The 14,085-nt window shown below is 35.7% G+C and overlaps 1 protein-coding gene across 4 annotated transcripts in view; it reads left to right on the forward strand.

Annotated features, from left to right (window-relative positions):
* Positions 1–14,085, forward strand: part of PDE9A (phosphodiesterase 9A) — an 82,213-nt gene that overhangs the window by 49,156 nt on the left and 18,972 nt on the right. For all 4 annotated transcript variants that reach the window (XM_014063945.2, XM_087721702.1, XM_014063954.2 and 1 more), the window contains 4 exons: positions 1,898–1,982; positions 7,465–7,546; positions 9,049–9,123; positions 12,136–12,222. In XM_014063945.2, the coding sequence (XP_013919420.2) occupies positions 1,898–1,982; positions 7,465–7,546; positions 9,049–9,123; positions 12,136–12,222 (329 nt within the window). The remainder of the gene's footprint in view (positions 1–1,897; positions 1,983–7,464; positions 7,547–9,048; positions 9,124–12,135; positions 12,223–14,085) is intronic.

Below are 14,085 nucleotides of genomic sequence, written 5' to 3' on the forward strand. Positions count from 1 at the left end.
AGAAAACCTTTTTATTGGATCCCCAAAATTAGGAATATTTAAAATGCAGTTCTTTGGGTGGGAGGTGGAAAGTATATTGTAGATGACTACGCTGAGCCCCAGAGAAGGGTCAAACATGTCATCAGTCTTGAGTCCCTTTGCACCCACAAGAGATCTAAGTCCAGCCCATCTTGAATTACATTGATTTACCTACCGCCAATTTGCTTTGACTATAGCTCAGATTCATGTAAAGAGCTTTAGTGTACAATAAACCTATAAATTGAACTGCCTGGACTCCTGATTTCCTGCACTTGACAAATATTTTTTTAAAGCTAAGAAAGAAGTTTTACAACAAATTCACATGTATCGAATAGCCTTCTTTGTTAAGACCCTTATGTAATCAACACTTTTTGATTATGTGCCACCAGAAAATCAATTATTATAATACTTTAAAAATAATTTTGTGTAATGGAATTTTTATCACTTTCACAATCTACATATAATAAAGGTTTGTGTCTGCAAATTACTGCCTTGTAAAAATAAAATTATCTGAATTTGGTGAAAAACAAGGTTCTGAAGGGAGGATTTGGGGAGACACTCAAATTCATTTGCAAATAATATAACAGAAAAATACAATAATATGAAATGGAATTCAAGAATGTATGGACATTTCATTAAAATTATTATTGAAACAGACAAATGTATAGTGAGCCCAAAAGACTGGAACTTTCTGTCTTAAATAGCTTCAATGATTTCAATTAACTGTTTTTCTTTATGAGTTTTCAGTATAAGTTTTGAACAAATGAAATTTGGAGCCACTAGTATTTCCATGTAGTGACAAGGAAACACAAATGTGTTCAAATTACTGCTGGGAAGTCTTAGTTCAATGTACATTCACATCCTGTTTATCCCCAAGTGAGAATCTGAAGTCTCTAGTTTATATATGTCTATGACACACATGAATAGCCATTGGTAAGTGAGAAGAGGCCATGCCTCTCTGCAGAGACTGCAGTATTTGAAAACTACTAAAAATAAAGATTGTTCCACTTGCTTGCAGAGGTTTGTTGTCAGTGCTGCCCAGCAGGAAACATGCAGTGCTGGTGTGATGAATGTCCTAGTTAGGCTGAGAATTTATTGCTGAGCAGTTCATAAACATTATTATGCCAGTGTAAAGGTAGTTCCAGCAAGTTTGTATGGGAGGAAAAGTGCCTCATAAAGTGATTCTATAACAAGAATATCTTGATTCACATTATTTCTTACTCTATGTGGTATTATGAGCAGCACATGCTATTTACTGCTGCTGCTTTTTGACCAGAAGTCTTCCATGCAATCATTTCATGTCTCTCCTCAGATGTTGAAGGACATAATCAATTCCTCCTCCTCCTCTCCACTGCTTAAAAGAACCAGTTGTAGTAACTTTCTATCTATGCTCCTAATATGCTAGTTAGGACACCAGGCTGAGAAAAAGTTGGCCCAGGGATTAGTGTCACAGCTGGAACCGTTTTTTTTTCATTTAATAAAATGCTAAATGGAAACCAACAAAGTATTGTCACCATATAGTGCTTTGTATTAATATAATATATTATAGTAGTGGCACAGCTTGCTCCTTTCATTTATTCCTATTCTAAGAAATAGTCTGGGGAAGCTGAAGAATGGCTGGATGTTGCTACTGTTGCTTACAATAGTGATGTAGCTGCTTTTCTGCTACTTCAAATGTTACTCTTAGTGTTGTATTATTTGAATGATTGATTCTATTAGCAGTATCTGCCTGTAGAGGAACAGGTTTCAGTTTGAGGGGCTGCTGAATCACCAGCCTGCTGTTTGGTGGCTTTTGAAATTCTACTCAATTACTGCAATGAGAACGAGATCCTTCAAGCTTCTCCATGGTAACCCTCCTGTTGTTTTACTTTGTTGACAGTGGAAGGATTGAAAATAGTGGAAATTGAAAAGTGTAAGAGTGACATTAAAAAGATGAGGGATGAAATGGCTGCAAGAAGTACCAGGTAAGCTTTGTGTTTTGTTGCTTGTGAAGAAAAGCATTTCTGAATAGCCATTTCTGCAATGGAAAAATTCTGAAGATTTATTTTGAAGCCAATTTATAGATACCCAGGATAGAGTGTGATGGTCAGTTTAGTTTTGGACATGGAGAGCCAGGGTCAAATCTCCATTTCTCCTTGGAAACCCTAAGGTGGCGTGGCCATTCATTACCTAATCTATTTCACTGGGTTATTGTTGGACCAAAATTAGAGAAGAAGGCTAACTTGTGCTCTCAGAGAAAAGATGGAATATAAATACAGTAAATAAATCAATATTAAATGAATGTTCCCTAGAGCTCTGGGGAAATGGTGGGATATAAATCTAATGAATCAATAAAAGTGGGTAAAATCCAAAATGTTTTTAAATTTTATTTAAGTAAAGTATATGACTACCCATCATTTAGTAGTGACTCTGGGCAGCATGAAAGATTAAAACCAAGAGTGAGGCTTGCTTCCAGGTCAATGTGCATAGGACTGCCATCTAATAAACCAAATAATGTCTCATTTTCAATGGTCATTATTCACAAATTATGACGTTTCTTGGTGGGTTTTTTTTTTAATCAGCATGGATAAAAAACCAAGATTCATTAGTTTTGTTTAAGAACATATGGCCACTTAATAGTTAAAGAGTAACTGGAAAAATAACTCTTGGAAAGATTAACATCTTGGTTTCCCTCCATTAAGCCATCCGGTAATAAAGACTTGTGCCCTTGGTTTCATGCAGAGAACAAAAATTTCTTCTGCCAAGAAAAACATTAGTTTGGTAACAGACTCACTTACAAGAAGTATACCTGCTCTGATACAAAATGTAATCTGAGAAAACATCGCAATGTATACACAGCAACTCCTCTTGCACTATATGAGAATGTGCATGTTATATTTTAACCCCCCCAAATGAGTTATTTCCTTTTTACGGAAGAAGCCAGTCAACTAATCTGATAAATTACCAGTTTTGGAATTGTAATTAAAAAACAGCAAAAGCAACCATTGCTTGGTATGACAGACTTCATGAATTTAAAAACATCAGGCTGTTCTTTAGCCACCATTCCTCTTACATCAAGCACATGAGCAGCTGAATAGACATTTAAAACTGTTATGGAAGGAGATGAATAGCAAATTGTTCTGAATCTTAGTCAAGAAACTGTTGTGTACCTGCCTCACAAATGCAGACTGATTTATCTATCATGACCTGGGGTGTGGAGGGGTGGGGGAGGGAGGTGAGGGAAATATTAAATTACACTATTATCAATTGTGGGAAATTATGTCAAGATGTGAGACTTTGTTCTACATTTAACTGTGTTTCAGTTAATATTTGTATTTCTTTGCACAGAATTTTTCAATTCACTAAAAGAACCATTTGTAGAATTCTTTTAAACAAAATACTTTATGGGTTTCCTCTTTGTAACCCTCATAACTTTTTTTTCTACTTGTACCACTTCACTGCCATTTGTCTTATTGGAAAATGCATATACTCTAAGAATGAAGTTGAACCTTAATATCTTTAACAAAAGTTAAACCACTCAGCTAGGTCACAGTTCTAAAATCTACTGGTTACTTCACAATAGTCTTTCTTTCTGTGCTCTTTCTTTTGATTGCATTTAATTTTTCAGCACATGTAGGAATATGTTTCTTAGGGCATGAAAAAATATCAAGTATTCAAACCCACAGAGCCCCTGTTTGTTAACTTTTGCAATACTCTGTCTTTGTTCTCTCCTTCTTTTTCCATGCTGGTATACGTGATAGCGTGCCTTTTCGGATTTTACATTGCCCATGAAACTCCAGTTTGACAGCACTCATAACTTCCAGCTTGCAAAAAAGACTTTTCTGAACACTGTTATGTTCGTTGTTGTTTCTTCCCTCCACCGTAATACATCAGCTATATTTTCTCTCTCTCTTGCACAGATATGTTCATTCCTGCAAAGACTGACTCTTGGTGCAATTTCAAAAGCTGTATTATATAGTAGTGGCCCCCAATCTTTTGGGCACCTGGGACCTGTTTTGTGGAGAAAGGTTTTTCCACAGACCAGAGGGGGTGTGGGTTTGCATGCTGCTTGCATCCTGTGGATGAGGCTTCGATTGTTTGCGTAGCCCGGTTGCTGGCATGCCATGGCCCAGTACTGGTCCACAGACTGGGGCTTGGGGACCTCTGTTATATAGCATGCACAGCCATCTCAGTTTAAACAGGTAGCTTTTGTGTTAGCATCTGAATCTAGTTCTTCAGAACAAACTTAGATCTTTGCCATGAATCATTCATATTCATTTCATAAAAAGATCATTTCTGTATGCATATACACATTCATATGCATGTTGTCCCGAAAAGAGATACTTATTGAATAAATGACAGTGTTTCATGCTTCCATGGTAACATGGCTTGGTATTTTGCTGCAGTGGTATTTACCATTTGAGGTAACTGATACTATGCAATGTACAAAAGAGGAGTTAAAAAAATAGTAAGCAAAAGATTTTGAAGACACAAAAAAGGAAAAAGGAAAAGAAGCCTAAAGTAACTAAAAATAGCATATGCCATTATCATTCCCTATATGTCTCCATACCATTTGGTCTTTGCAAACCATCCTTGCTTCTCCCACATCACCACATCACAATTATACTTTGCGTTTTGTGCTTTTAGCTTTTTACAACTTTTTAAAGTTTTAATCAACTCAATCAAACCAACATTTCTTCTTCCCCTACCACTTGGTCTATTCAGTCTTCATGCATATCTATTTGTTTTGCAACTCCATCCTCATTACTTCATACACAATATTGGACCATTTGCTAGTCTTTCTATTTATTCTTATGCACACTTTCCAACTCCATGTTTGCTTGTTTATTGAATTTAAATACTGTATGCTGCCCCTCTCACTATCTCAAGTGATTCTGGGTGGCTTACAGTAGTATAAAAACATCGACCTAAAATATTAAAAGCATGGAAATTAATATTAACAACTAAACAAATAAAAAATTAAAACCAGGAGCACAGATGGTTACAGGTGTTCATTTGATTCTTATTCTATCAATCACCTCCAATGCTTATGCAAAACATTCTATAGCGTAGTCCCGTTCACTATTGTATAATTTTTCAGACTCAATAAATATACAGTAAACTTATTTTCCCATGTTCATGCATTTCTCACTGATTTGATGAAAAGCAAATGAATCAGTAAGTGTACAACAGACCTACAGGACTTCCAACTATCAGAAATATGCTACTTCTACAGCTGGAGACATCGGGTCCCACTTCATTGGTTGTATTCTACTATAAAGTCCCCCAAATCCACCTCCCTATACTTTGTCAGCCTTTTAAATAAAGTTCTCCCCTCCACCCACAGGGAGATTTCACTTCCAGTGTGTTTCCTTCCTGGATTTATGGGCAGTAGTCTTTGCTAATTAAACAAACTACTTCCCATGCCCTTGTCTCCCAATTCCCTTTGACCCAGAAAAGCCGACTAAACCATTAGGATTTACTGAGATAGTGCACTGCTGAAATCAATCAGGATTGTACCATATTGTACAAAAACAGGGAATAAACGGGCTCCCCCCCTTTTTTCTTTTTCTTTTGATGAAAGAGAAGGAGATGTTTGTTACTAGACAATACAGAGGAAACTCCATGGCAAATGGGAAGCCAGTGAAAAGTAGATAAGAACAGGCACTTATTGACAGTTTTCTCAATATTTAGCTATGGAAAGGGCAAAAGCAAGGAGTATATTGGTCCTTTCAACCGTGCCTCACTACCATATCCACTCATCTTTCTCTCCCCCTCCCTCCCCCTCCCTCTCCCTCTCCCCCTCCCTCCCTCTCTCCCCCTCCTCCTCTCTCCCTCCCTCCCTCCCTCCCTCCCTCCCTCCCTCTCTCTCTCTCTCTCTCTCTCTCTCTGGAATCCCTGAAAACAGTGAGTCAGAATGCAAACTCCACTACAGTTTGGGACATGATTGAGATGCAAATGGCTGTGTGATCAGCTACCAAGAAATGCAAATTGACCTGAGGATTAAAGGAGGTTAATTTGCAAATGAAATAGATTATCCTGTGGTAGAATCCTCCATATCAGCTACTGCACATTTAAATAGAGAAAAGAAGTTCCTATTTATCAAGCAAATTTAACAACCATCCAAAGATGTGCACTGCATTGTTTAATTTCTGTTGCTGTTTGTGGTGTACTTTTTTCCTCATAGTAATATGAGAGGCAGAGCACAAGGAAGAAATTGAATATGCCCTTTTCTTACTAGCTTTGCAAGTGTTTTTATTATATCATTTACCCTTCTTTATATTTCAGACATTTAGATACTGATTTTATTCACCTTTTGAATAACATCAGGATATCTGTCTGTCCTTCATCTGATTTCTCTCTGGTCTTTCATCCTGGAGCTCAATGTAGTATAAACCATATTCCCTCATCAGTTTTTCCACAATAATCCTGTGAGAGACATTGGCAGCTGAGATTGGTCCAAAGTCACTTAGTGAATTTCTGTAGCTAAGGGTGGATTGAATTCAGGTATCTTGATCCTAGTTTAACAACTCAATCATTATGCTGTAATAGGGCTGTAATAATAAATAGAAAAATGGAACTAGGTTTTATTTTACACCATGGCTGAATGTGGTTCATGACATATATGTTACATCAAACTGAGGTATTTTGCCACTGGAAAAAAAATAAAGCAAGATGGTACCTGCCTAAAAAAAAACAATTTGAATATTACTTTTGTTTTACAATGGGACAGTGTTCTCATCCACATTTGAGAAGGGTAGCTTAAGAAAAATTGTGCAGAGAATAGTACACAACTTTATCTTCAAAGACCTCATTCGTACTTTCTGTTTCTATTTTGGTAGATTTATTCTTGAAGCAAAAAAATGGGCACACAGTTCTCAGCCATTACTTTGTATAATTCCTTCAGTGGTATATTGCTGATACAGACATTGTATGAGAAAAGATTTCCATATCTTGAAAAATATGAATTGGATTTCAACTCATAGTTAATGTTTACACACGTTGGATAGTATAAAATGGGCCCCACATAAGAAAAAAAATGTTTTAGCATAATAATCCTAAATATTTCTAAGTAGGGAATAAGGATTGTTGAATGTAACCTGCATGTTTAAAAGTTTTCTTCAAATAAATAAGTAAATAAAGGTTCCTGCACCTGTAACATATCTTAGCTTTGTTTGTTTTTCCCCCTAAAGACTTAAAATACACTTTCATGTTTGACAAACACACCTTCAAATGCTACATTTCTTTACAAATCTCTTAGGGTACTATGTTATTCAGAGGAAAGCAATTTGGTTTGTCTGCTGTGAAAAGGGGGAAATTAATTTTGCAGGAGTTATTCTTTAGAATCAACATTTTGATTGTGTCCATGAAATTATTTAAATAATTAGTTTAAATGAAATTATTTTTGTATTATTTATTTACAAGGTTTTTTTAGATACTATATGTTGGATTTTGTTTTCTGCACAGGACCAACTGCCCTTATAAATACAGTTTCCTGGATGAAAACAACAAGTTTATACCCCGAAGGGATGCCCCCTCTTATCCTAAGGTATAATGTCATGTAGATACATTCAGAGTATCTTTAGACAGAGCTGATCATCACAATAACTAAAATTATTCTTGGCATCTTTTGCTTTTCATCAAATAATGCCCAGGAGGTTATTATATCCAGGAAGGAAGATTCAGGATCATTATGTTTAAAATCACTCCCCCGAACCAGTCTTCTTACAAATCACTACAGTAAACAATATCTGGGAAAGAGCTGACAGATGTGAATTCAGATGTAATAGCTCATAGTATTCTTTGCCTTAAGATTTCTTTAAAAACAGTATGCAGGGTGGATGGGTGGTTGTGAATGTGGGGCTCCTGAACCCCATACTTTTGGGCCATCATGCTGCTAAAATTTGGTGTCAAACTGCTCATATTCATATTTCATTTTTCATGTTTCAGATACAAAATACATACCAATTTTGGACCCAAAACTTGTTCAAACTGAAAAAAGGGGAGGGAAAGCAAACCTTTTCCACAGTACAGCATCACATTATTGTCCATGGTCCTTGCAGACCGCAACTATGTTTTTTAATAGCTAAAAATATGGTCATTGGCTGCAAAAGATTGCACATCCCCAAAAGATGTATGAATTTGCTACCATCAACATAACGTACTTCTGGAATATAATAAATATGTATAATGTATAATCAATATTTATTCATTTTCCTTGAAAATCTTACTTGTTATAATATCTGTAGAGCAGGGGCGTCAAACTTGCGACTTGCAGCCTGAATGAATCACATGTTGGGCCCCATCCCTGCCTGGTTTAGTGAAGGGGGGAAGTGACGATATGTCACGTGATGCCACCATGATGACACAAGTTTGACACCACCGCTGTAGAGTATCCCAGGATGCAATTTGTGAATTATTTTAATATTCCTTTAAATATTCCCACTAACTGTTAGTTCTAGGAAAGGATGCTCTGATAAGTGCTAACACTACCACACTTGCTTGTCTCCACTGTATGTCTGAGGACCTTTCACCAGTGCTGAGCCCACACATTCTTGGTGCAGCAGAAATCTTTACCAGCATGAAAAAACAATGTCCCATTGCTTATCTTTTCCTGCCACTGTTTCAAGCCACTGCAGTCATCTAACTCTCCTCCAGAGAAATTAATGATGAACCTAACAGGCTTTATGCACCTTGAAGCAGGATTTGATTATATCACAATTTGACGGAAACACTACTTTGATATATGTGTAGTTAAAGACAACTTAATGCTGTCTCACTTAAGGACTGAGGATCAGATAAAGATAACGTCTCAATAACACAGCAGAAAAAAATAGACTGCCAGGACATGTTTCTGCTATAGTCAGTTGCAAATGGGGAAAGGCCTATATTCTTTGTGTTTTGGTGCATGGATGAATGGATATTTTAGGAAGATACCTGGTTTTGAAAACAAGCATTTTGCTTTGAGAAAAACTGAAGCTGAGTCATCCAATTTACTGATTGAAAGATAAACAACATATATTCATAATAAAAGTTTGTTTTTCTCTCCAGTACAAGCTGTCTCAGGAGACAATAGGAGCTCTTAGGAAACCAACTTTTGATGTCTGGCTGTGGGAACCCAATGAGGTAATGCAGCACTTTGGAAAGAAATCCCAGACCTCTCATCCTGTAAGGTTATTTTGTGGCTTTGTTCGTGAATGCTTGAGGACTGGAACCTTGAACTTAGTGTCATCCAGGAACTGCTCTGAAAATATACAAACAGAGTTCAGTGTCTAAAAAGACTGATTCTATATATAGAGGTAGAATGGAAAAGCAAAAGAAATTTCAGCAAAGCAGTTATAATTACAGGATTTCACAACAGTAGAAGGCAGCAATAGATCAAGGACAGAGCTAATCATAGTTTAGCTCTATCCTTGGTACAGGAAATGTAGAACTAGATCATTCTCACAAATGGCTGTTGATCTGCCCTTTAAGATTTTCAATGATGCAGAATTTATCTTGGTAACAGCTGCATTTGCAAGCTGTTCTTACTATTAAGAAACATCTCATCATGTTCAGCTGCAATCTGTCTTCCTGCAGACCCATTCAGTCTAGGCCTTCCCTTGAGGACAGCAGAGAACAAGACTTTGTCTACTTTGGTGAGAAAATTCTTCAGATCTTAAAGAAGGCACTTCTTTCTCATTCAATCTTGCTACCATTTAGATATGAGCTTTTTCCTTTAACAGCTCTCACAGTATCATCTTAAAACAATTCTAAAATATGTAGACCACCTTTATACATCTTTTATATTAAAATGTACCTAAAAGTGCTTTATAGGTAAAGGTAAATGTTCCCCTGCGCATGTATGCTAGTCGTTTCCGGCTCTACGGATGGTGCTCACTAGATTATGCAGTGCTAGGGATTCGAACTGCTGAACTGCTGACCTTCTGATCAATAAACTCAGCATCTTAGCCATTGAGCCACCATGTCCCTCAAAAGTGTTTTATACGAGAATATAATTAATAAATTATTGCATTATAAATTGAAAAGCATTAAAGCAAAGATTATTAACCAAATTAACATTTCACTATCCAAATAAACTATCCAAATAAACTACAGTAGAGATGTAGGGTTCAGTTTAAATTTGATTTGCACCAGCCATTGATATATCATTTGTTTGATTACATTTTTTGTTTAATTGGTGGAGGTTCTGCTTTATTTTTTGCAATTTCCTCCAAAATATATGTTAATGCAAAAATTATTTTGTACCAAAAGTTACAAAAAAAATTCATGCTGAAGGACTAGATCATTCCAAAATGTGAACTGTTTTGCTTGCATTTTTGGCAGAGGAGGGATGATAGTGGAAAAATGCATTCTGTCATGACCTAGGTGATTATATAAATTTAATTTTAAGGAAATATGTAGCAAATTTCTATTTCGTTCTTTGGTTTAGCTAAAGTTAAATTCAAAATGCACCCTCAAAAGGAATATACTAATATGACTCTTTTAAAAATCACCTTTTGAATTTCCCTAGAAAAAGCATTTCAAAAGTAGGGTTTGGATGTCATACTACAGCATAATCAGGTTTATTTTTAGTTTCATCTAAATGTTATTTTAGAGCAGTAATCTTACTTTGAAACTATATTTCGTTGGATTAATTGTCGCAATACAGGGTTGAACAGTGATATGACAATATGGATAGATAATGTATTTATGGTTTCTTGGTTTATGTCCGGTTTATACTCCAACCTACCCTTTAATCAATTTATTGAGACCGCAAAGAGAGTCAACAGAAAATTGTGGGAAAACTAATCAAGAACGGGTTTAAAAGTCACCTGTAAGACTTATTCTACTTGTTTCTGGCTTCTTGACTATGGCTAAAGCAGATGATGGTTTAGCATGATACATAAACACATATGAAGTCAAGGCATCAACACAAAGTATCCTTCATGACTTTACCATGCACCTTTCTGCCCAAAGAAAAAATTCCCATCTATGATTGTAATGCACAGCCAAGTTGACGTGGGAGGAGATATTATGAAAGAATTTGAATCCTAGCTCACATAATCGAATATTGTAAATGCCAAAGTAATTGTATTACTAATACTTAGAGGGAAAAAATGTTCAGGTTTAGAATGCTGAATATTCAGCACTTGCCACTGAAAAATAGAAATTCACATCCCATGACTGTCATCTTAAAGCAACATTTTCCTTGAATGTGCTGTTACAACAGATGGTTCAGTTTCCTGCTCTAAAAAAGAAAACTAAGTGCTATTTTCTTACAGATGTTGCTCTCTTCTGGGATTGTTCTCTGTACAAACTGTAAATCAGGGTGTCTAATCTTGGTAACTTTAAGGCCTGTGGACTTCAACCCCCAGAATTCCTCAGCCATGTTGGATGAAAAATTTTGGGAATTGAAGTTCACAAAACTTGCCAAGACTCCCCTGCTCTAAAGCTTGATTTGAAGGGTTTGTAGAACTGGGATCGATTCATTACACAAGAAAAGGAGTTTTGTTGTTTTAAAAAGTATTAGATTGTTAATAAATTTAGATCCCTGAGAATTGGTCCCCTGCCATAGAAGAGGGATATTGATTCATGATATTGAATTAAGAAATAATGGATGGAAACTACTTAAGGAGAGAAACAACCTGGAGAAACTTCCTAACAGTGAGGATAATTAACCAGTGGAACAGCTTGCCTCCAGAAATCGTGGGTGCTCCATCACTGGAGGTTTTTAGGAAGAAACTGAACAATCACTTGTCTGAAATGGTATATAGGTTCTCCTGCTTGAGGAGGGGGCTGGATTAGAAGATTTCCAAGGTTCCTTCCAGCTCTATTCTATTTTAAATTCTAAATGTTGCTAATTTGAACACAGGTAAACATCATCTGTAATTCTGGGGATTATTTAAAATATTTTAGATAATATTTTTATTTTAAAAAATAAAAAAGCATTACATAAAACTTAGAATAATGTATTATTTTGTAATAACATATCATCAGTTAACAATTGGACTCCCGTGACTTCTAAGTTTAATGACTTTTGGGAATTTAAAAAATTTAATTCATTATTTCTTAGCTGCATTTAATAGGCTACATGCAATTTATTTTTAACACACAAAGAAAATATAAAAATATGTGCTTTTTAAATTTTTCCTCCAGATGCTGAGTTGTTTAGAATATATGTATCATGATTTAGGATTGGTGAAAGACTTTAATATCAACCCTATCACATTGAAACGGTGGCTGGTAAGTTGCCAATGGATTTTAAACAAGAATTTAAAATATTTATAACTTTACAGATTTGTAAATCTGCAAAAATATATTCTCAACGTAGACTCTAGTACTTGAAATTAAGGCAAAAGTTAGCTGAATGCAAAATAACCACTGAAAAATTAAATGCCCAAAGTGGAATGCATATTTCATTCTTGGCAACTTGACAACATTTCCAGGTTGTCCATTACAAATACATGCCTGGTTTTTAGAAATCAGGAACAATTTGCCCCCAGTCCACCACATATGACTTCCGTCTGTATTGTTCTACTCCATATTAATGTTTTCTAGCTATTGTTGGCTTGAGTGTTGGTGTCTGGTTAGCTTTACTTTCTTCTAAGTAGCTCCCTGCACTATGCACAGAGGTAGAAATGCTCCCTCACCTGGCTCAATGATCACTGCCATGCAATTCTCAGATTCTGTTGCATTATTATTAGTAATGGTGTTCAAATAGCATAATGATTATCACATTTGCTTGATATGCATAAAGTCACTGGTTAAAACTCAAGTGAAACACTTTTAGATTAATGTTTTCCTTTTCATAAACCAGCTTGGAGAGGTCAGTGGGTATCTTGGCACAAAATAGCAACAGTTTAAGGCTGCAGTGCTAAAATGCCCTTAGAACGTAAGAACTGCCATGGTTCATCCAATACTGAACTCAAAGTGTTTTGAGGACTCTTTTTTAAAATGAAAAAAAATTAAATTATGTACCCAATAGAGTATTGAACGATAGTTTACAAGCTGCTGCCCTTCAACTGTTTTGAATTTTAGCCATCGTTAACCCTAACTATGAAAGCTAATGGCAAGGGATTTTGAAAATATAATCCATAATATCTGGAAGGCACCAGCTTGCCTACATCTGATTACAATATGTAGCAGCCTGTTAGTTCTTTTATTTGAGTTGTCTTGCCTGTTCCATGTCCTGAATCAATTTTGTATTAATTACATTTTTAAATAGTTCCATTATTTAATCATAGCATACACTCACAATGCCATTTAAATGAGCTGCATCATTGATATGATATATGATATTAATTATACACATTTTTGTACATGTTTTGAGATAAAAATTATATTTCAAAATTCCATAAATAAATTCCCAAGTATAGTCTGTTCCAATTTACATAATATAATAGTTTGGAAGGTGTGAAATAGGCCATACTTAAAACTAAAATTCTTCAGCATTTTTCTTTCCAACATTTGCACATTTTAAGATGTGTCTATCTATTCCCCCAATGTACAATTACTTCAGGTAGAAAGGTAGGAGGTATATGTGGATAGTATATGGTTGTGCTGTACAGAGTGAATGAAAAAAGAAAACATGGCTATCAAAAGAGTGTGCTTTTGTCTTTATTTTATAGCAGTGAGAGTTAGATATAGCAGGAGAAATATAGAAATTAGTATACAGGTGGCATGGGTTATTTAAGAAATATGTGTAATAAAAGAAGAGGTAGGACTAAAATGTGGATTAAATACAAAAGTAAAATGCAAACTAAATACAATAGTTTCTGGCAGAAACTATTTGAAGATATAGAAAAGTACAGGGCGGGGCATAACCTTTTCCTAGGGGGTCACAGCAACACTTGTAATAACAACACAAATAATTCATACACCATTCGAAAGCCCATCAAAAACTGAGTTTATTGACACGATTTAATAGTCAGTATGACCACCATTAGCCCTTCGAACAGCATTCAAACGAGGTGGATAAGAACACAACAAATCTTCAAACAGTTCCGTTCGATTTTCCAGATTTTCCAGAGGGCGGGGCATAACCTTTTCCTAGGGGGTCACAGCAAGATCGACAGCAGTTTACAACTTCCGCGACACCTCATTTTA

Source organism: Thamnophis sirtalis, unplaced genomic scaffold (assembly GCF_051295495.1).
Source record: "Thamnophis sirtalis isolate CommonGarterSnake01/CBP01778 unplaced genomic scaffold, rThaSir2_p1.2 scaffold_8, whole genome shotgun sequence".
Lineage (NCBI taxonomy): Eukaryota > Metazoa > Chordata > Lepidosauria > Squamata > Natricidae > Thamnophis > Thamnophis sirtalis.